Source organism: Anabrus simplex, chromosome 1, assembly GCF_040414725.1.
Source record: "Anabrus simplex isolate iqAnaSimp1 chromosome 1, ASM4041472v1, whole genome shotgun sequence".
NCBI lineage: Eukaryota > Metazoa > Arthropoda > Insecta > Orthoptera > Tettigoniidae > Anabrus > Anabrus simplex.
The window spans coordinates 725267380-725288872 of NC_090265.1; the positions used below are offsets into that span (position 1 = coordinate 725267380).

The 21493-nt window shown below is 40.6% G+C and overlaps 1 protein-coding gene across 2 annotated transcripts in view; it reads right to left on the reverse strand.

Moving 5' to 3' along the window:
• LOC136857418 (cytochrome P450 9e2) overlaps positions 1-21493 on the reverse strand; it is an 82083-nt gene that overhangs the window by 35632 nt on the left and 24958 nt on the right. For both annotated transcript variants that reach the window (XM_067136069.2, XM_067136068.2), the window contains exons 2-3: positions 14375-14770; positions 9417-9557 (exon numbers count right to left, since the gene is read on the reverse strand). In XM_067136069.2, coding sequence (XP_066992170.2) covers positions 9417-9557; positions 14375-14762 — 529 coding nt within the window. In that variant the 5' untranslated portion in view covers positions 14763-14770. The remainder of the gene's footprint in view (positions 1-9416; positions 9558-14374; positions 14771-21493) is intronic.

Here is a 21493-nt window from a genome sequence, read left to right on the forward strand (position 1 = left end):
TCCCTTGGATAATCCTCTCTTTCCTTTCATCGGGTCTTTGAATTTCCTCCATAGAAGGCAAAAAGTGTTCCGAAAGCTAGATCAATCGCTCAAGTCAATTTGTGTAAATAATTCTTTGTCCGTACATCCAGAGGTGTAGGATTGTTTGGTGTTGTACACGTCATAAATGTCTTGCCATTTCCTCACAGCGTCTAGAAATACAATTGTCTTATAAAGACTTTGATGATCTGTCACAATTTTGGGAGCAACTGGTAAAGATTTCAGCGCAGCTATTACAGGTGTCGAAAGCACGTATTTTGCACGTCTTACTTTCATTTTCTCAAGATTGGAAGGAAAAATAACCTTTCTGGTGAGACCCCGTCCAAGAGTCAGGATGCTTTCCTTCCGGGCTTCATACATCTGCTCTAAGTGCCTACTTGAAATTATTTTCCCCTCATGGATGAAGTCCTTGTTTAGAGATTGTGAGCGCTAATTTTTTAAGATATGGCTCGGGTCAAAACTGAGAAAAACTGGCCTGTTCTCATCAACAGGGTGCCGAAATTTGCTCCTAAGGTTACCATTACCAAACTCTTTCATCGTATGAACGTTCTTCTTCTTAAACTGTTTACAGTCCATGGTTGTATTTTTCCCTCGGACTCAGCGAGGGATCCCACCTCTACCGCCTCAAGGGCAGTGTCCTGCTGCGTGAGGCATTGGGCCGGGGGATACAAATGGGGAGGATGACGAGCGCCTTCTCCAGGCGGCCGCACCTGCTATGCTGAACAGGGGCCTTGGTGGGGGATGGGAAGATTGGAAGGGATAGACAAGGAAGAGGGAAGGAAGCGGTCGTGGCCGTAAGTTAGGTACCATACCGGCATTTGCCTAGAAGAGAAGTGGGAAACCACGGAAAACCACTTCCAGGATGGCTGAGGTGGGAATCGAACCCACCTCTACTCAGTTGACCTCCCGAGGCTGAGTGGATCCCGTTCCAGCCCTCGTACCACTTTTCAAATTTCGTGGCAGAGCCGGGAATTGAACCCGGGCCTAATCACACTAACCACTACACCACAGAGACGGACATATGAACGTTCACTGAACAATTGTTCGTCACGATTCTAAGAACTTGGAGTCCAATTTCTTCTACCTCGATGACAACTTTCTTCATCAAAGCGTGAATTAGGGGGCCCGTTAGTTGGCAAGTGAAACAAAAGGCAACACGTATGCTAAAAGCAGTTGACAGCCCTCGGAAAAAGAAACATAGAAGCCTGTTTGCAACTTTATCGCTGGTACCAGTCTCTTCGAACTGACCTTCGGAGTAGCAGAGGAACTGATCGATATTACGATCACACAACACTTTCGCTTCAATGGCCATCTCGTCAGTTATGATCGAACCAATCTTTTCTTCGGAATTTTCCAAATTCCTTACTTCATAGTGCAGTCGTTATTTAATCGGAATTTTTAGACAACTCACTGATCTAATGAAATCGTAACCATTAGGTGCTTTTCTGTGCCACAACATAGATATTTCCAAAGTAGTCTCACCAAATTTAATGTTTTTCCCGTACGCTTCTAGCTGCTCTGCAAGAAATTGTGATTTTAGATCACCATTACTGGCATTTTTATAATTTCATTTATTTTCTTCTGTAAGTTTGTCATTTTCCTCTCAGACTTTAATTCACCCAGTTTCTCTCTTAGCTTACAAATTATTTTTATACCTATAAATTGACTTCCTTAACAAAAAAAATTGATCCGTCTGATTCTATTGTGTTTTGCTCTTCGAGATTCTTTTGGAGGTGGGCTTGAATTCCTACTTCTTTCATAGAAGATTGAGGAGTTCCTTTATAGCTGATGCTGTCATTGTTTGAAATTTTTCTGATTTTACATGAGACTAATCTGGGGGTAGGATAACTTCTGCGTTTGGCGCATTTTTGTTTATGAGTCCGGTAATCACTAAACACGGATGGTACTTTATCTGGAAGAAGCCTCTTCTTTGTGGTGCTAACACTAAAATCCGATTCCAGGAAATGCTTGCTACAAAATTTCGATGCTCTTGTGGGTGACCATAAAGAACTTAGTTTTTCACCTTGCCTCGAAACGGAAATTTTCAACTTCTCTAGTAAACTTGGATCTGTGGGGAAACAGATGGGACGTCACATTTTCTTTTTTTCTTTTCAGTGTCTGAAGTACATCTCAAAACACAGCAATGCACCATTTTTATCACTTCACTGACATTCATATATTGTGCTCCTAATAATGTATGCCTTGGCCTTACAAGAATGATCACATTATTGACAGCAAAACCACGGTAATCGTCTCTGCCGCAAATAATTAATGGTAGCCTTGGTGTTTTAGTATATAAAAAACGAAAAAGCAACCAATAAATTATATGCATAAACGACAAAAAACTCGGATTGAAACTAACTTAAAGATGGAATACGAAGAAAAATTATTAAAGTTATAATTAATGAACCAAAAACTGATGTCAGGATCCATCTATAAGGGTTCTGAAATTCATACTACTATAGCACGCCCAACGACACCTCTAAAACCATTAATAAACTGCAAATGTATCACATTTGTAGCGCGAATCTTGCGCTTCAAGTGTCCCGCTATTCTGGCAGAAAATCGTTCGTTCTTCCAGGCCTTCTCTATCACGTAGGCAACGGTTGAACTCATGTAGTTCAACGTTCCCGCCGCAAGGTGGAGCTAGTGTTAGTTGGCCTTAAACGCGACTACAATACTGTATCTATACCGTAACATGGAACAGCTGGAGCTTCTCTACATAATTTAATTACACATTATGAAATTATTGCCGGCGCCGCGGTGTACGGGTAGCGTGCGTGCCTCTTAACCGCAGGCCCCGGGTTCGATTCCTGGCCAGGTCAGAGATTTTTACCTGGATCTGAGGGCTGATTCGAGGTCTACCAGCGTACGTGATTAAGAATTGAGAAGCTATTGACGGTGAGATAGCGTCTCCGGTCTAGAAAGCCAAGAAGAACGGCCGAGAGGATTCGTCGTGCTGACCACATGACACCTCGTAATCTACAGACCTTTTGGATGAGCAGCGGTCGCTTGGTGGGCCTAGGCCCTTCAAGGCTGTAGTGCCATGGGTTCAGTTCGGGTAGTTAATGCAATTATTATTTGGAGCGCTATATAACGCCCTAAAGTATTGTTTACAGAAATGTATGGTAAAACATGTAACACAGGACACACATAATTAAAAATGCTTACCTCTAATTGGAAGAAATGTTTAAAAATACTTTTCTTGCTGTTTTAGAAGATGACCTGGACTTTGCATTTCTTGATATTTCCTTTGCCCTAAAAGTCAATTTTCACTCAATGTAATGGAATAAAATTTTGGGCAAATATAATAGCAGATGATCCTTTGAGCAGTACAAATTTCGAAATACTCGAAGTTCGAATGTTATCACCACAGAGTCTGAAAATATATCACCCCACAACGCGCCTTCTCCTTTCAGCTTTTCTTCCATTGTAGTGCCTAAACCTTTCATCGCGTCATAGAAGGCTAACGAAGGATATTTGAGGCATTTAGAGTCACTGCCGCCCAAGTCCCGTAATTTGGAAAGAACGCTCTCATCACTGAGTTTCAGAATCACATTCTAATTATTTCACACACTCTCTGCAAGGTACAAGTTTATTTGCTTCTGTGTGAATCAAGTAGGCACATAAGTTGTATACGAGATTATCGCTTGTTCTAACTGAACTGTTCTTATTGACTGACAGATCTATGGGACTGAGGTCCGTTTCAATATCTGTCAGTGTAATAGTGTCCCTTATCTGTTCATGAATATTTCCTTTACCTCCCTACTTCTACGTCCTTCTTCTCGTATCATTGATCTAATCTGTTGTGTAAAGATGACAGCTTGTGGTAAACAAAAAACTCACAGTTCCTGGTAGAAGAAAGAATTCCTTTCACTGGAACTCGCGGAAAAGTATGTGGCACAGCCTTCTCTGTTAACTTCCACCTGTTACGAACCACTTCCACTGTTTTTCCATCCATATTGAAGGAATGCATTTTGATCAGGATATCGTCATTAAAATGTATGTCACCCACACGATCGTTCAAAGTTAACAGTCATCTCTCCTTCGAATTTTTCTGTTCCATTCACTCAAACACTTTTATGTCTAAACAAGTCCCTACCATCCCTTTTACGAGTACTATGCACAGACTTACAACCTGGCACGAAAATGCCTGGTATGTTCACGACGATGACTACACTTAATAACAGCACTCAATTCACAGGTAAACAGTATTTCATCCTCTAACACAGTGCGTCGCGCCTACACAATAGTGCGCTCAACAGCTACTTGTTCTGGCCAAACGATGAGTGCGGCGCGTGGTATTGAAAAATGGAACTACATTCTCTGGACAACGGGGCCTTATGAAAGTTCCAACACTTGATAATTTACTCGCCCAGATTATGCCATTCTCAATTATTTCATTCTCCTGGGCTTCCTAAATAACTCCCTGCACTCTCAGCTGTCAAATGTTCACTTAGAGCTTGCCATGTTTGATTCGTTTTATAGTTGTATTCGTTTTATTGTTGCTGGACACGAAACAGCCAGAGTAGGAAGCCTATCGTCGTACATAGTTCAAATTCACGTTCCCTTATTTCAAAATACCGTAAATACGAAAACTACGATTCCAACCTATAGGAAACGAATGATAAAGCAGCAATTCTCCTGCCCTCTCCACTGAACAGAGTTATTGCCCACAGAATTCCCCTCACCCCGTATATAGCAAACTGGAGCAGGGGAACTCGCTTCAATGTATTGGCTTGATATAACGCACTATTGGCAGTTTAAGATAAGTACAGTACAACTTTCTCAGAGTTACTAAAGCCAGTGAAGGACTACAACAATCATTACAAAGCTTGAGAACGCATTTAACTATTTGACCACCCTATAGGTAATACCAGTACTTTATGGTTACATTATGAATCTTTATTTTAGCTTCCTTATAGAACTTGATTGTTTAAATAGTCAGGATAATTGAATTCATTGTTTTGAAAAATGTTTTGGAATTAATCTCTAACACTAAGACGGGGAGGGGAGAGGGCAGGTACATCGTGAAGAGGTTGGCGATGTCGGTGAGGGCTCCGCCGTTCAGCTCTTAACAACCGTCTGCACTCTTCCTTCTCCTGACGAGCCCACATCATCCTAACAGACTCCTTCCGCACCCCAAACTCTTGCTAAGCCTGGGGACCTACTCTGGACTCTGCTGTCACAGTCCGAGCGCCTCACGACTAAAGAGAAAACATCGTGCGTGCTGGAGAGCAGCCACGGTCTGAAACCTGTTGCCATTTTCTTGAAAATAGAAAAGCAAAATCTTTACAGCCGAAATAATAAAGATAACATTGTAGAACTGAATATCACACCGCATGAGTTCGACTTCGCTACATTTGTCCATCTCTTTATGTAATGAATTAGAGAGCGAAATAACGTTTAATGTTTTTGGAAAGGCGGCGGAGCGGCGCCGAAAAGCCCTTCATGCACGAACCGCCAATGAACATCACCAGCGCATAGTAATTGACAATATTGTACATATATTAGCTGATCGGACACCCCTATGTAATGCGGAATTGAAACCTTGATGTCATGCAACGCAGACTCGCCGATATACCGTAAATGGTGGCGGGGAGTATTGTTATTATCAGCAGAAAATAAGTAACAGCAGGACAGCTCAGTGACTTCGAATGTGGACTAGTCATTGCATGTCATCTGAGTAACAAATCCATCAGGGATATTTCAACCCTTCTAGAGCTGCTCAAGTCGACTATTGATGATGTGACTGTGAAGTGGATACGCGAAGGAACAACCAAGACCAGGGAGACCTTATTTAATGATGAACAGGGACAGTGGAGAATTGTGGAGAAATCACTCGTGAGTTCTAAAGTGCCACTGGCAGTCCAGCCAGCACAAAGATTGTGCGTCGCGAGTTACAAAGAATGGGGTACAATGGTCTAGCTGCTGCTCATAAGCCAAATATTTCTGTAGTCATTGCTAAGCGACGCTTGGGGTGGTGTAAAGAGTGACTCTACTGGACAGTGGATGACTGGAAATGAGTGATTTGGAGTGATGAACCACCTAAGGCAATCCGATGGAAATGTTTGGGTTTGGCGAATGGCTGGGGAACGTTACCTGTAATCATGCGTAGTGCCAACAGTTAAGTACGGAGAAGATGGTGTTACAGTATAGGGGTGTTTTTGTGGCCAGAGTGAGGCCCCGTTATTGTGAACACAGTTTAAACCATTGTGTACTGCGAACAGTACAGGACCAGTTCGGAGAGGATGATGGTTTGTATCACCATGACACAGCACCCTGTCATAAAACTGCAACTGCGAGGCAATGGTTTGTGGACAACAACATTCATCAAATGGATTGGCCTACACAGAATCCGGACCTGAACCCAATACAACATCTTTGGAACGAGTTAGAACATCGACTTCACTTCAGACTCCAGCGTCCAACATCACTACCTTCTCTGGCTTCAGCTCTTAAGGAAGAATGGGCTGCCATTTCTCCACAGATATTCAAGTGTCCCCAGCAGAGTGGAAGCCGCCACAAAGACGAAGGGTGGTCCCACCCCATATTAATAACCAATAATAGGGAAAGTGATATGGGTGAAGTCTAAGTGCAATTTCAGATAAGTGTCCGGGTACATTTCATCGGGTAGTTTATATGCCATGAGTTAAAGTAACTTGATAGACTCTGAGGATGTTCTTGTAGAACGAAACATATTTTTTGTTTAACAGTGTGCTTTTCACAGGTATTTTATCATCATAGTCATCATCATCATCATCATCCTTTCATGTATTAGTCCTAGAGATGAACTGTTAAGGTCTTTACAAAATATTTGCGTTTTCACGGTATTTCTTCCTGGGACATCCCAGAGATCTCTTCCCACCGGGGCAGTAGTTTATGACTGCTTTGGGGATCCTGCTTCTGTCCATCCTGTTTAGGTGTTCTAGCCAATATCTCTGGTATTCATAGATGTATTCCAATATAGGTCTGCTTTTAAGGTCATTCAGCACTTCTGTATTTCTTTTGTGTTCCCACTTAGTGACTCCTGCTGTTCGCCGCATGTATTTCATTTCAGCTGTTCTTATTCTTCTCTCATCACATTTCCTCAGGGTGCACGCTTCACTTCCATATCAAAGTACAGGTCTTCTACGGTTGCGTTTTTGAACTAATGATGGTCTAAAAACTTTATTGATGATTCCCAAACATCTGCTGAATTTGGAGATTTTCGTGGGTATGTCCAGTTCTTCAAAGAAACACAGTCTGTAGCCGAGGTATTTAAAATCATACACTCTTTCCAAAATATCATTTAAGCAGACCTTGGGTCTTACTGGTGTCTTGCTACAGAAAGCCATTATCTTAGTTTTCTCAGGGGATATTTTCATTGAGTACTTTTCTGAGACTAGATTTAGGTTATAGGTTTAATGCTGTAAATCATCTTCTAAGGTGGCGACCAGCACTAAGCCGTCTGCAAATAATGTTGTATCCAGCTGTAGATTTCTGTTAATGCGGATGAAACCATTTCTTGTTTCTCTAAACAGGTACTTTATACATGGTTTAATTATTAATGATTCAGACTGAAAGGCTTTACAGTTACATTGTAAACACTCTAAATAAACCAGACCTTGACAATATATTTTCCTGACCAATAAAAGAATAAGCGCGATAATTGAGGTAAATTGCTGACTGACTCTTTCGGATTTTAGATGTTTTATATGTTATATTTATCTCCACACAATGCGGATGTAAAAACGGAACAATTAGTAGTGGTGGTAATTACTGATTTAAGAAGCGGTAAAACTGGGCAACCATCCTCTAAACGGGACAATTATACGTCGCTTTAAGATTTCGTCGGGAGAAGGAATTTCCGATTTTGAAGGTGATCAGGATCAGATACCGAGAATGAAGGATTATCTACAAACTGTATAAATATGATTTTGCAAAGATAAAAAATGATAAAAGAACCAGACATCCAGAAAGGAGAGAGGCAAGGCTGCATTTTGTCTCACCTCCTTTTCAATGTTTATATAGAACAGGTTGTAAACGAAATCAGAGAAGAATCTGGAAAGGGAATCACAATCCAAGGACGGCAAATCAAAACGCTGAGATTTGCCGATGATACTGTTATTTTACCCGAGACTACAGAAGACCTGAAGAAATTACTGAGTGGTATGGACAAAGGTTTGGAGAAGGAGTTCATTCATATCCTAAAGGCAAGGTCTTGTCGCTGCGACCACATTTGACTCTCATCTGCTGAGCCTTTCAGGTCAACATACTTTTTCAAATTCAGCCTGTCCATCATGGAATTCAGATATTTCTTCCTCGGCCTTCCTCTTACCTTCTTACCCAGGAATGTTTCTTCCAGCATAGCCGTGAGGAACGTGTTATGTCGAAATATGTGGCCAAGGAATTAGGTTTTCCTCTTTTCTACAGTGTTGATCAATTTCCTTGCTTCGTCTATTTCCTTAAGGACCGTATTGTTTGACTTTTCCTCTGTCCAACGCTTTATATCCTGATTTGCTAAGACCCATGTTTGGCAACCATACAACAAAACACTCCATATAAACATTTTGGCAAATTCTTTCCTAATTTTCATGTTAATGAAAAAATCCCAAACAAAAGTAATGAAGTCGAACGAAGTCAGGTGATGTAATTATATATTAGATTGAGAATGAAGTCTTAAGGGAAGTAGATTAAAGTTGTAGAATAACTAACGGTGGCAGAAGAAAGGACATAAAATGCAGACTAGCACAAGCAGGGAAGGCCTTTCTTAAGAAAAGAAATTTGCTCACTTCAAACATTGATACTGGAATTAGGAAGATGTTTTTGAAGACTTTCGTCTGTAGAGTGGCATTGTATTGAAATTAAACATTGACGATAACCAGATCAGAAAGAAACAAAATAGGAGCTTTTAAATGTGGTGTTACAGAAGAATGCTGAAGGCGAGATGGGTAGATCAAATCACGAATGAAGAGACACTGACTAAAATTCGTGTGAGGAGATCGATTTCGCTAAATTTGACGAGAATAGGAGATAAAATGATAGGACACGTCATCAAACACCAAGATTTGTTCAGCTGGTTTTTGAAGGAAGTGTAGTCGGTAAGAATGGTAGAGGTAGACCAAGGTATGAATATGGCAAGCGGATTAGAGTACATGTAGGATACAGTAGTTATGTATAAATGAATATGGGGGAGCTGTATCAAAGCAGTTTATGGACCGACGGTGGAAACAACAACAACAACAACAACAACTTGTCAGGCACGTGAGGAAGGGGCAATCCCATTAAAAACTGTATGTGTAATCACTCCGCTGTAACAGTTAAACCACATATATTTATTTCTAATTATTGCGTTAAATTTGTCTGAAACATAATAAATAAGTATGGAATACTACCTGGTCCTTCTTTGTCGATCTCCGATTGCAGATAATCTGTCAACTGTTGCCCGCACTCATCCATGAAGACCAACATTTTTCTCATCTTGCTGGATGTGAAAGCGGGACTAACGGTAGATCGCAGGTCATGCCAGTTTTCTCCTAGAAACAAAAGTTCAACAATTTCAAAAGAACTGTGCTAGCACGCTCTTGAACAAGGATTGAGGTTCGAAGACGAACTCTCATCCCCAAGTATCGTCAGCAGACTAAAATCTTTCATGATACTTGTACCGGAGGTATACCAACTCCGTACATTTAAAAAGAGCGCCTTTTAGAAGGCCATCTCTAATTCGAACTGTGAAACTTCTCGTGGAAGAAGTTTGAATGTTTATCGTTAGATGTCTCTACTGTCTACTTATGTGCACCATCTGGTGAGAGGATGGCCAATGAGTTTTCAAAAGAAATGTTGTAATCATTAGTAGGTAAAATTGAATTGCTTGTACGTATATTGGTTTTGGTGTTTTAAGTTTATCAGCACTTCTATCTCTTCCAGCGGGCTTTAATAGTTAACCAATAAGGAATTTTTGAAATTTATTTCATCAACCAATATAAATTGTGTGTGTGTTCACGGCTTCCGCCGAGTGAATTCTGGAACTTTCCTCTCCTCTATAAAAGCTGGGGCCTTTTGGGCCATGTTGTCGATCACTCCAGTCCAGCAGTAAAGTGTGTTCGTAGAGGAGGCAGGGGTTGGCCTGCGTCATCCATCTCCGGAAAGTCCACCAGCTCAAGGTAAAGGCAGACATGTTGTAATCAGGTAATAGTCTCAGAAAACTAGTTTGAGGGGAAGATTTCAAAATTCTTGTGTAATGTAATCTGGTAATGTAAGCTTTCTATCTGGTTTAAGGACCAAATCTAAATTCGGGAATAACGAGTGGGGACCCTCGTTTATTCCCCTTCAACTTGGTAATGAGGTGACTAGGGTTTGTAAACCTTAACTTTTTTTCTTGTAATTAAATGTTTTTTTCCATCTAGTCACCTCAGTAATTTCGGGCCATAAGCCCACACAGAGTTTTAATAATGTTCAAGTGAATGTCAAAGGAGTGCAAGTGCTTTACGGCCAATAACTTCAACCTTTTATTTTTACTAAGGCCATGTAGAATGGGCACTTATTTCCTCTGCAAGTTAACTTCTCTTATTCAATTTCTGATTTAAATGTATCGTAGACTGTTGATCGGATGACGACTGTTTGTTTCTTTGCAAAATGTATATTGTGTCTTTAAGAGGCCTGGATCTTGTAAATACTGGAGAATAGTCTCCTAGAGAAAAATTGTATGAAGCAAATATGCTCTTTCTAATGTTGTAAATTGCGGAGCCCAGTCTCCTCACTTGTAATTGATTGGAGCAATAGTGCTCTTTGTAATTGTAACTTTTGAGCTACCTAACTCATCTCTTTAAAGTACCTGATTACTCTTAAACGTGAAATGACTATTGTTTCTAGAGTGTATGAGCTCCCCTTATGTATATCAAATTGTTATTTGTTATTATCTAACATAGTTTAAAATCTCAAGAAGGAAAGAAAAAAGTCAAATTATAAAATTGTAAATTAAAATTTGATCTTTTCTCCCTCCACCCAATCATGCCGCACCTTCTTACACCTCTGCATTCCAGAGAATCTCCGGAATAGTACTCAAAGACTTCAGTGTACATGCAGGCATATAAAAAGTCAAATTATCTTCGTTGACAAATTAATAACGTAACAATGAAAAATGTATCCCATGCCACGCACGCCTAATAAAATTACAAGGATGTAGAAATGTAGATGATGAAATTTTATGCGAGATCCATTTGGGAAGAGATATGTGTTATTTGATCCAGAAACCCAACAGCCCGCCCCAGAAATACATTTACTTTTATAAAAGACGACATTTTCCATTGCTGAAGTAACTACTAGCATTGTTATTGGTTAACGAAAAAGAAGGCGTTGTGACGTCATTCCTAGGAATCATGTTACCAACCCCAACAGAATAAACAATTTAACACCACGGCCACACATTTCACACACTATGAAAGCAAGTCGTGACGTTGATGCAACTCCAGTAAATCATTCAAGTTGGTCTTATAATCGTATGCAAAACCGCTGGAATTAATAACACATCCACAACACACAGCCATTTCATTGGCGGAGACTTGTGACATCTGCACCCTCGATCTGCAGGCGCTACCTCTTCAGAATAATGTGACATTTAGTCATTAGCAGCACGTAACCAATCAACAGAAATGGTTTTCCACCACTATCCCCGCCTAGAATTCGAAGCTGTCGCCCTAGGGAGACCTGTACAATAAGAACAGTTGCCCATAAACACACTAGCCGGCAGGAACATGTGGTAAATTAATTCAGCTTTTCACTGCTAGCCCATATAGAATGCGCTAGAACAATTTCTATCATGAGAAAAGTGGTCCAGGGACACATCGGCCGGCAGCAAAAGGTGGTAAATTAATCACTTAATTCAGCTTTTCACAACTAGCCCACATAGAACGCTATCCCATTACGATAATCTGTATAATGAGATAACAGTGGTCCTGGGACACATCAGCTGCCAGTGGTAAATTAATTCAACAGTTTCACTAATAACCCATATAGAATGCGGTTCTATCGTCCTAGAGCAATCTCTATGATGAGAACAGAGTGGTGCAAGGACACACCAGCCGGTAATTGTAAATTAATTCAACTCTTCACCACTAGCCCATATAGAATGTGGTACTATTGTCCTAGAGCAATCTCTATCATGGGAACCGAGTGGTCGAGGGACACACCGGCCACCAGTGTCAAACGAATTAATTCAGTTATTTACCACTAGCCCACATAGAATGCACTGCTATCGCCCTAGGTCAGTTAGTGCTTATCTTAGTTGATAAGTAGACAGGTTGTTGGCAGAGGGAAACAAACGACAGTCATTCCACGCGCAAATGTATGCGATACAAGTGTTGCGTGGCATGGGAAATAGTTATGATATCTGGCCATGCCAGAAACAGAAACCATAATCATGATATCAGACGACAGCTTCTCTTGTCTTGTTTAGTGTACGTACATATTGATTAGTGTTTAACATCGTTCCTCTGTGCTCTAATGTAACATCATATTGTATTTATCCTTCTCCCTGTGGTTCGGGACGGTACAATACGCCCACAATATTCCTTACCTGCCACAAAAGGAGGCTAATAGGGCACCCAGGAATGTGAGGTATCCACCACGCTTCCTTAACCTCTCTGGCATTGCTTACACTTACTTGTGCCAGGCTCCTCACTTTCATCTATCTTATCCAACCTCCTTCGGTCAACTCTTGTTCTTTTCCGACCTCGAGGGTATGAGGTTTACGAGGCCTAGAGAGTCTTTCACTTTCACGCCCCTCATGGCCCTTGTCTTTCTTTGAGCGATATCTTCATACTTCAAACTGTCAGACATCTTCCATTTTCCCTATGCATCAATCCTCCGTCGCACTGAGTCCTGGGTGCGCTGATGTATCCCTGGAGCACGTGTATCAATACCAACGGAGGACATTTTTAACCTTGCTATCCCCGAATTTAAATACAGAATTTTGGAAAGCCTTTTTCCCGTGAAGTCGTATTAAACTGAAACGTTTATCGTTCTCTCTTCTTTACAACCACACATATGAGCGGATACCTTACATTGGTAGCAGAGCGTGGTTCGATCCACGAATTTCTGGGTTATGTGTACAAACGAACATATAAACATTGATGGAAATCGAAATGAACCGAATTTTGATGTTCGTACAGTATATCTAAAACGAGAAAAAATAAGTATGAGTCAGACAATACTGAGGGGTTTAATAGCAAAGCCGGCAATCTCCATTCTTGAAGGAAATTGAGCTGACAGTGGATAATAATAGTTCAAAGCGTTATCTTCCGTGTCCTCAAACGTTCTGAAGCATACTTGACTTTCTCCCTGTTTTACGAAGACAGGATATTATGGATTAATAGCAAACACGGCAATCTCCAGACAATATTAGACTGCAAAGACGGCATTCTTCATCAGAGCCAATTGTTGAACAGCACCAGTGTCACGTGACACAGTCAGCTACTGTACTCGCAGAGAGTAGAGAACATGTTTTGATGTTGTGTGTTTTTTTCATATGAGTTCTTACGTGATTGTGCTACAATCGTAACATGACTATGTAATAGAGCATTCAGGAATGCAATTACCATTGTCTCCAGTATCACCAAGGAATGCAAGGAGGACACCAAAGACGTGGAAAAGAGATGTAGCGAAGTGTTTGAGGTTCGTTCTATTTTACATTATATACTCCAAAATTTCATAAGGTATTGCAAAGCTTGTGTATGATATTATCATTTCTGCTAATAATATTACGTTATATCACTAGTTTGTAGGTATTCCTCTAAATCGTTGCCAGAATTTCCTAAGTGTGGAGGGAACGAAGCTATTCCTTGCAATGAAGAGCCATTGGGCGACAGGATTGAAGAATTACATGACTTAGTGGTGTTGGGACTCATATTTAAATGCTATGAGTGGCTAAAATCTGTTTAGGAATTTAAGAATTAACGAGACTCTTGAGGCCATATTGAAGAACTAAATGACTAAATAGTGTGAAAGGAAAGATTTCTAAGTGTGTGAAATATATTAAAATATGATATTGCTTAACCAATGCATAACGGTAAACCATTTCTATGTTTTCCTTGCCACAGCAAACATGGCAATCTCCAAATTTGAATTGCTATTTTCCAGACTACTGAGCAATACATTAGTCTCTCATTATCTCCTAAGGCTTAGAATATATTTCCGGATATAGGTGCATATTATTTTATGAAAATGGGCATACACTATACCTGAAACAGTTTCTGGCTTATATCTCAAAACATACAAAAGTGGAGATTGCCGAGTTTGCTATTAGTCCCCTCAATTATAGTTTCGTTTATACAGAAGAACTACCAACATAACTTACCTCTGAGGAAAAATAGGTTCTTTCCCATGAGTGGGTCGGCATTTTTACTGATCCTCTGTATATGATCTACGAAGTGGTCGAAGTCCTTGACAGTGATTCGCTTGATGAGTTCAGGGTCCTTGATCACCAGGATGGGGTTAAGATATTCAAATATACCCACAAAACGTTCTCCTTTGAAGTTTTTACAGGAGTCCTCAATGAACGAGGCGAACGACTGCTTCTTGAAGGTAGTACCCGCGAAGGAACCGAAGAAGGGCACCGTTTTCATGGTCTTCACTCCCCTGACTGTAAAGTAGTTGTAGTTCCAGGTTGTCAGCTTGTAGAGGGCAGCAAGAGCAAGAGCAACCCACACGGGCCACTCCATCCAGCCGAGGCCAAGTAAGCCCATTGCGAAACCTGGAACACGGAGCACCGTGTTATCTGTGGGTTCCAACACGGGAAAATCAAGTGAGTGATATGAATTCACTCCTCTCGTAAAGGAAATCAAATTGTATAGTAGTAATAATAATATTAAACATTACAGAAACACCATGGTTCTGGCTTGCCTATGATTAGTACCCACTATATGCAGAACACCACGGGACAGTGCGAGTCCATGCGGTTAGTACACGCATGTGATGAACACGATAGGTTTGCGTTGACTGTAAATGGCACCACAGTGTACGAAAGACCATAGGTCTGTATTACATTTGCGAATTTCATTACCTTCTGAGTAGTACCATAATGTGTGGAATCTACGCTCTTTTCATTAGTACTGCAACATAGCAAATAACATGGTTCTACTTTCCTAGCGATAAGTAGCATTATGAAGGGCCGATGACTTGGATATTGGACCCCTTCAGACTACAAGCATCATCCATTCAGTATTTGCTATAGAAGGAGTCCGTTGGTCAGTAACATTATTGTATCACGTCAGTTTCTCTGAATGTGGGGCGTTGCGGCGAGGAAACACTGATTATTTCAAATTCATATCCACCCATTCATTCTTCGTCCTCGCGTTTTGAATTCTGGTCAGTGGGGGATTTGGGACTTTTAATTTGTCATTACATTTCGTCTCATTTCATATCATTGGGGCCGATGGCCTAGATGTTAGGCCCCTTTAAACAACAATCATCATCATCATCATCATCATCATCATCATCAAAGATTACAATATTGTAATCAAACCTGAGGCTTTATATGCAGGGGAAATTCTAATGCTTCATAAAAAGGGCGGGCTCGAAAATATCCTAAAAGAAGAGCGAAAAATCATGAGAAAAATTTTCGACCAAGACACACGGAAGAAGGGTACCGCCTCCAATCCCGAAAATCCACAGAAAAGTTGTCTAATACTAACTGATGTACCCGTGCTTCGCTACGGGATTCTCAGAAAGTCTGTCTTTGTGGTTTTCCTACCTGCAGTCAACATAGGTCATTACAAAAACGTCAGTATGAATGTAGCGATTAAAAGCAATGTTATCATATAAAATACTCTATCAACATTTTCTCATTTTTAACGCTGCCCATCTAACAGTCCAAAGTCCCAGTGGTGGAATGACCAGGCCGCAGATAGCCATGAATACTCCTCTAGCATTATTCATGTAAGTGTGCACACTGCTCATTCCAGTCAGTGCCACAGAGTAGGGACTGGATAGCTGGAATGCTATGATATATCAGTGTGTTACGTACCAGCAGTATCAGAAAATTTATTAACCAGAGAAATGGGATGCTAAAGAAGAATGCACAGCTATGAGCTTGCATCCGGGAGATAGTGGGTTCGAACCGCAATGTCGGCAGCCCTGAAGGTGGTTTGCCGTGGTTTCCCATTTTCACAACGTTAAGAAATGTTATTAGATACTTTGGTAGAAGTACAGTTGTTTTAACGAACAAAAAATCAGTCTTACTTAGTATGTTACATGTTACAATATGTTACAATGACTATACAGTGTTCAAAGTGTTGTTCTTGTATCGGGATGCAGGCCTGTACTCGTCAACGCATTGAGTTTCTTAGTCTTTCAAACACGCCTGAATCATTCTGAATTCTTGACAATTATTTACAAGTCCCTGCTTCAATTCTTCAACCGTATTAACCACATTATATTACACTACACATTTAGGCCTAAGATGGTCCGCAAACACAGAATCAAAGGGTTCAGATCAGGTGACCTTGCAGGCCACTGTGCAGGTCCTGCTCGCGCAATTCATCTCCGGCCATCTCATGATAACAGAAGAACATGCCGGTGCTCAATCAAGCACGTAACACATCCTCTGGCGTTGCCGTAAGGGAACATCCCCAGAAAATCCGGGAAGATGATGCCGCAAAGGAAGAAGGTAATTCCATCCGTTGAGCTTGTTTGGTAAAATGTATGGCCCAATAAGACGATCACCACACGTTCAATGCGAAACTTCGCTGATGTGACTCAATATGTTCCGTTTGTGCAGTATCATTTTGTAGGATTGCCTCGATTTGGGCACAAGGAGGACATATTGAACATTACTTTTGACGTCACTTTCAGTGCATGTAACATAGTAAGTAAGATTGTTTCCTCGTTCATTAAAAACAACTGCATTTTTAGAAAAAGTATCTAAGAACATATCTTAATGTTGTACTGGTACTTTTTCCTAACTAGGATGACGTTTACACAGAGTTAAGTCCGTGATGGCTTCTTCTTCTCCTTGAGAAGCCTTCTCCTGGCGGAGGTTGCCGGTTCACATAGCCAGCTCCGAACGTGATGTTGCAGCATGGAAAGCATCTTCTGAATTGCAGTTGTGCCAACTTCGGTTGTCCTTCAGTTCGCACTATGCGCACACTGCCAGGTTTTCTAGTTATAGCAGCGTTCAAAGCACCCCCTTCCCCACCGGTGATCCAAGTTGGGGAATAGAAACTCCGGATAATAATGTTACGTTAAACAGAGCCATTCCATATGAAGTTACAGGGATATTCTTCAGAATATTTAATGCAGTGGTTTCCCGTTGCCTTTCGCATCCGAATGCAGGTTCTTCCGCCTTTGGGGACCACTTCCTTTCCCAAAGACAATAGAGTGCCCTAACCTCTACCCGCTCATCCAGCCTCAAGGAGACTGTTGGCACTTGGTAGAGGGGATCATCTTATATCGATAACCACAAATTCTGAATTTCCTCGCAATCGGCTCGTTTGTGGACCCGTGTTTACTAAGACGTTTTTGCTTCTAGTATCGTTTACTTACAGCTGTTTCAATTTGCGTTACAAATTATGACACACACTGTATATATGTTTTTTTTTGTACAACTTGTAATAAAATGTGTGATATAGCACACAAGCCCACCAGACAAACACTAAATGTAAAGGAAAACCATGTATCAATGGCCTAAGAGCTCCTAGTAGAGCGGAGGGGCCACTCCCATAAAGGAAGAATGAAATACCAATAAACTAATGAATGGATTATAATAATCGCTATCACTGTCCTCCGAATCTAAAACACTTTTAATTAACTCAGCAATAGCATTGCTCTCACTGGCCTTTACTAAGCCAGGATCCATAACTAATTGAATGACTGACACCTAACGAAATATTTGTGCTTTCAGAGGCTACAACTGGGCAAAACATTACGGTACAAGTCCTTAGGTTAGCTGTAAACATCCAGATTCATGTTCTGTTCACAAAAGCTCGCAGGGGTGATCAAAATATAAACGGCGCGTGAATGTCTCGTCATTTCAGCTGAAAGCCTGGCCAATGCTTGCGTGAACGTCACGTCAAATGAGTCGGCTGGGGAAAAAGAAGGCTATAGTTAACAGTTCACTACATATGAGATGAATTCAGATTATATTAATATCAAAACCTCTAAATTATTATAAATCCAAAATGTTGTATTCGCTGGTTGAAAAAATTAAAATAATTTGTTACAAGTTTTAGAACCGGATTCTTCAACTCTGTGTTAAATTTTGCTTAACAAATGTTAACCCGCGAGTGGTCGCTAGCCGAACTTTAACGTGAGTGGTCGCGCGTGAGACTTTCTCTCACATTAAAATAAACATGACTTAATTCACAGTTTTGTGGGGCGTAAGGCTGAAATTTACAACTGAAATGAAACGCAGGTTCTACCTTATATATATTTAGATATAAATGAAATGATTAGCTGTGAGAGAGAGATAGATATGGCGTATGGCTTTTAGCGCCGGGCGTGTCCGAGGACAAGTTCGACACGCGAGATGCAGGTCTTTTGATTTGACACCCGTAGGCGACCTGCGCGTCATGATGAGGATGAAATGATGATGAAGACGATACATACACCCAGCCCCAGTGTCAGCGAAATTAACCAATTAAGGTTAAAATTCCCGAACCCGCCGGGAATCGAACCCGGGACTTCTGTGACCAAAGGCCAGCACGCTAAACATTTCGCCATGGAGCTGGATATGATTAAACGTTTATTAAAGACACAAATTACTACTTAAAATAACATATTGAATGTATATAAAAATAACTTCCGTCCTGAAGTTGTAAAAAACAAAATCTCACACATGCATTATATCTAGTAATATTTACGTACAAAGCAAGGTTTCTAAACACAATAACATTTTCAGAAACAAGACGTGTTCATAATACAAATACTAAAGCGTACAACAGGAGTAAGTTTCCCGCTCCACTTCAACATAACACCAACATCATTGGTCGCGCGATGAGAGAATCTCTCACGCAGCGCGCACGGACACATAGGAACTTTTGTTCTGACTACGGGAGGGGGTGCTTATCCTTCAAATGTGAATCGCTCTACTCACGAAAGTTATAAACTCAGCTAGACGAGGAAACGGCCACCTCCCTTTCATTACTGTGAAGTAATACCACAATAAAAATAATGTGTGACAAAATCTCATATAGCGACCACTCGCGGGTTAACTAACAATTGTTATTAGTTTAACACTTCGGTTAAAAGTCCACTGTTTCACGAACTCATTTCCAACATTTGTTACGGTACAATTACTTTTAAAGACAAATTAACACGTCTTCGTGAGATTTCTGAACGCGTTTGGCAGTGAGCGTCTTTTGTTTCTGTACATAAAACGCTCCTAGCGGTATACTGGAATAGCATTCTGTCACACATGGTTGACATTATTATAGGTTATGGTTAGAGGAGACCGCTAAGACGTAAAGATACAAAATAAGAGGCAACAAAAACGTAATTATGATGAATATGAGACTAATGTTTTATACATTTAATTTGGAAGTATGTGAGTGTGCTTGGAAAATGGAAGAACGAACTGTTATATCACAATATATTATTATATGAGTGAAATCTTAAGGCTCCGGGAAAATGTAATAATTGATTTGTCTTGAATGATTTTTGGGCATTCTTTTACTGCGGGGAAAATAATGTTAATGCTGTTAATGCTGCAATGGCAGCAAGAATTCTTTGCAGAATTCTAGGCACTCATTTGTTGCACTCATAAACATAATCGCCTACATTTACATGAAAAGATTCTGAAGCATAATATCTAAGAACTCTAAGCAATTGCTCACTGGAGAAACTGATAAGTTTCAATCTGTTGAAAACTCTAAACTATTTTCAATTTCTTGTTCATTATGACCTTGGTTATTAGATATCTTTGTTGAAAACTTTCGTCTGACAACACTAAGAATTTTTTTCTCTTATTACGGGTCGTCCACCGACTTCTTCAGTTTATAAATAGTCTTCAAAGGGCAAGAAAGTTTCGAACTTACGTCTTCTAAATCCTAACGCTTTTGAAATTTTAGCAGCTATTGAGGTTTAACACCTGCCATGTTAATTTACCACAAGTATTAACAATTTCTTAGAGTTAACAATTCTTGTTGATACGGCCATTTTGTTAACTTATGTGTTAAGTCTCCTTAACAGCAGTGTCAACACTTATCATTCTTTGAAGAAGCAGGACCTTAGTGAAAAATAATCTTAATCAGTAACAGAATCCTTATTTTTGAATTCTTTTTAAATCACACAGCAGTTCGTACTCCGAAACTTTGTTTCTTTCTCGTTTTTTCATGGTCATTCTTGCACTCACGCTGTGTGGTGGGCAATCTCGCCAACCTCTCCTGTATTGTGCATGGTCGATAATACGTCTAGAGACTGATAGAATAAACCTCAGGTCTGACAGAAAATTGTCACGTTTGTGATACAAATTCTTTGAAGTCTGACAAGTTACAGAATTTTTCCTGTAACGCAAGGTATACTTCTAGTAACATTCATGAAACAGAAAATTGTCGTGATTTATTGACCAATTTGACACTACTGACGTAAGTGTCGAGTTTGTCCGACGTGTCCAGAGCAGGCTGTACTGACAGTGGCTCGCTTCACACAATGTGGCGGTGTCTAGACACTAACTCAATGTAAGGGGAGTGGAAAAGCCCCATCTTCACGATGTTAATTTGACAGAAAAGGTACCCCAATATCGAAGGAACCATTAAGGTTAAAGTATTGCAATTTTTACCAGTGACTATTACAACGTTTCCCTAGGTACTCAACTAGAATGAAGTGAATTGATATATATACCAGGTGGCTCCCGGACGCCGTATTTTCTACTTATAAATGTCCCGCATGCATAAGTAGTGTGTGGGGTGTCTACCACCTACTTTTAACAGGGGAACGACTGCCAGCGGGCAGGTTATGTCAGAATATGAAGAGATAAGAAACAAAGTCACACTCGCAGCATGTTACTCAGCGTTACCGGTCGAAATCACCCCTTGCATTAGTAAACATCGTTTTCGACCGCATACTTCTAGGCTGGTGTAGGGTACAGCCGCACTGTATTTACTGTCTGCTTATCGACAATGGCTAGTGTGTTCAGCAGCGATGAATACACATACATTACTTTTAACTGGACTGCCAGGTCGAAATGCAACCGAAGCTCCAAACAGACATATGCCGTCTACACAAGTATTTCACCGAACAGTACCGTGTTTGTTTCATACAAGCAACTCTTTTATCGCGTGGTATGTCTACACGTGTATAAATTAACACGTTATTAAATTTCCTTTTCTGCATCTTTGGCGTGTTACCAAACAGTAGCGGCGATTAGGGGGTGGGGCGAGAAGGGAACGTCGCCCCCGCCCCTCGCCACTTTGTGGAGTAAACATTACATATTCACTTTAGCCACCTGCTAATTGCTTTACGTCGCACCGACACAGATAGG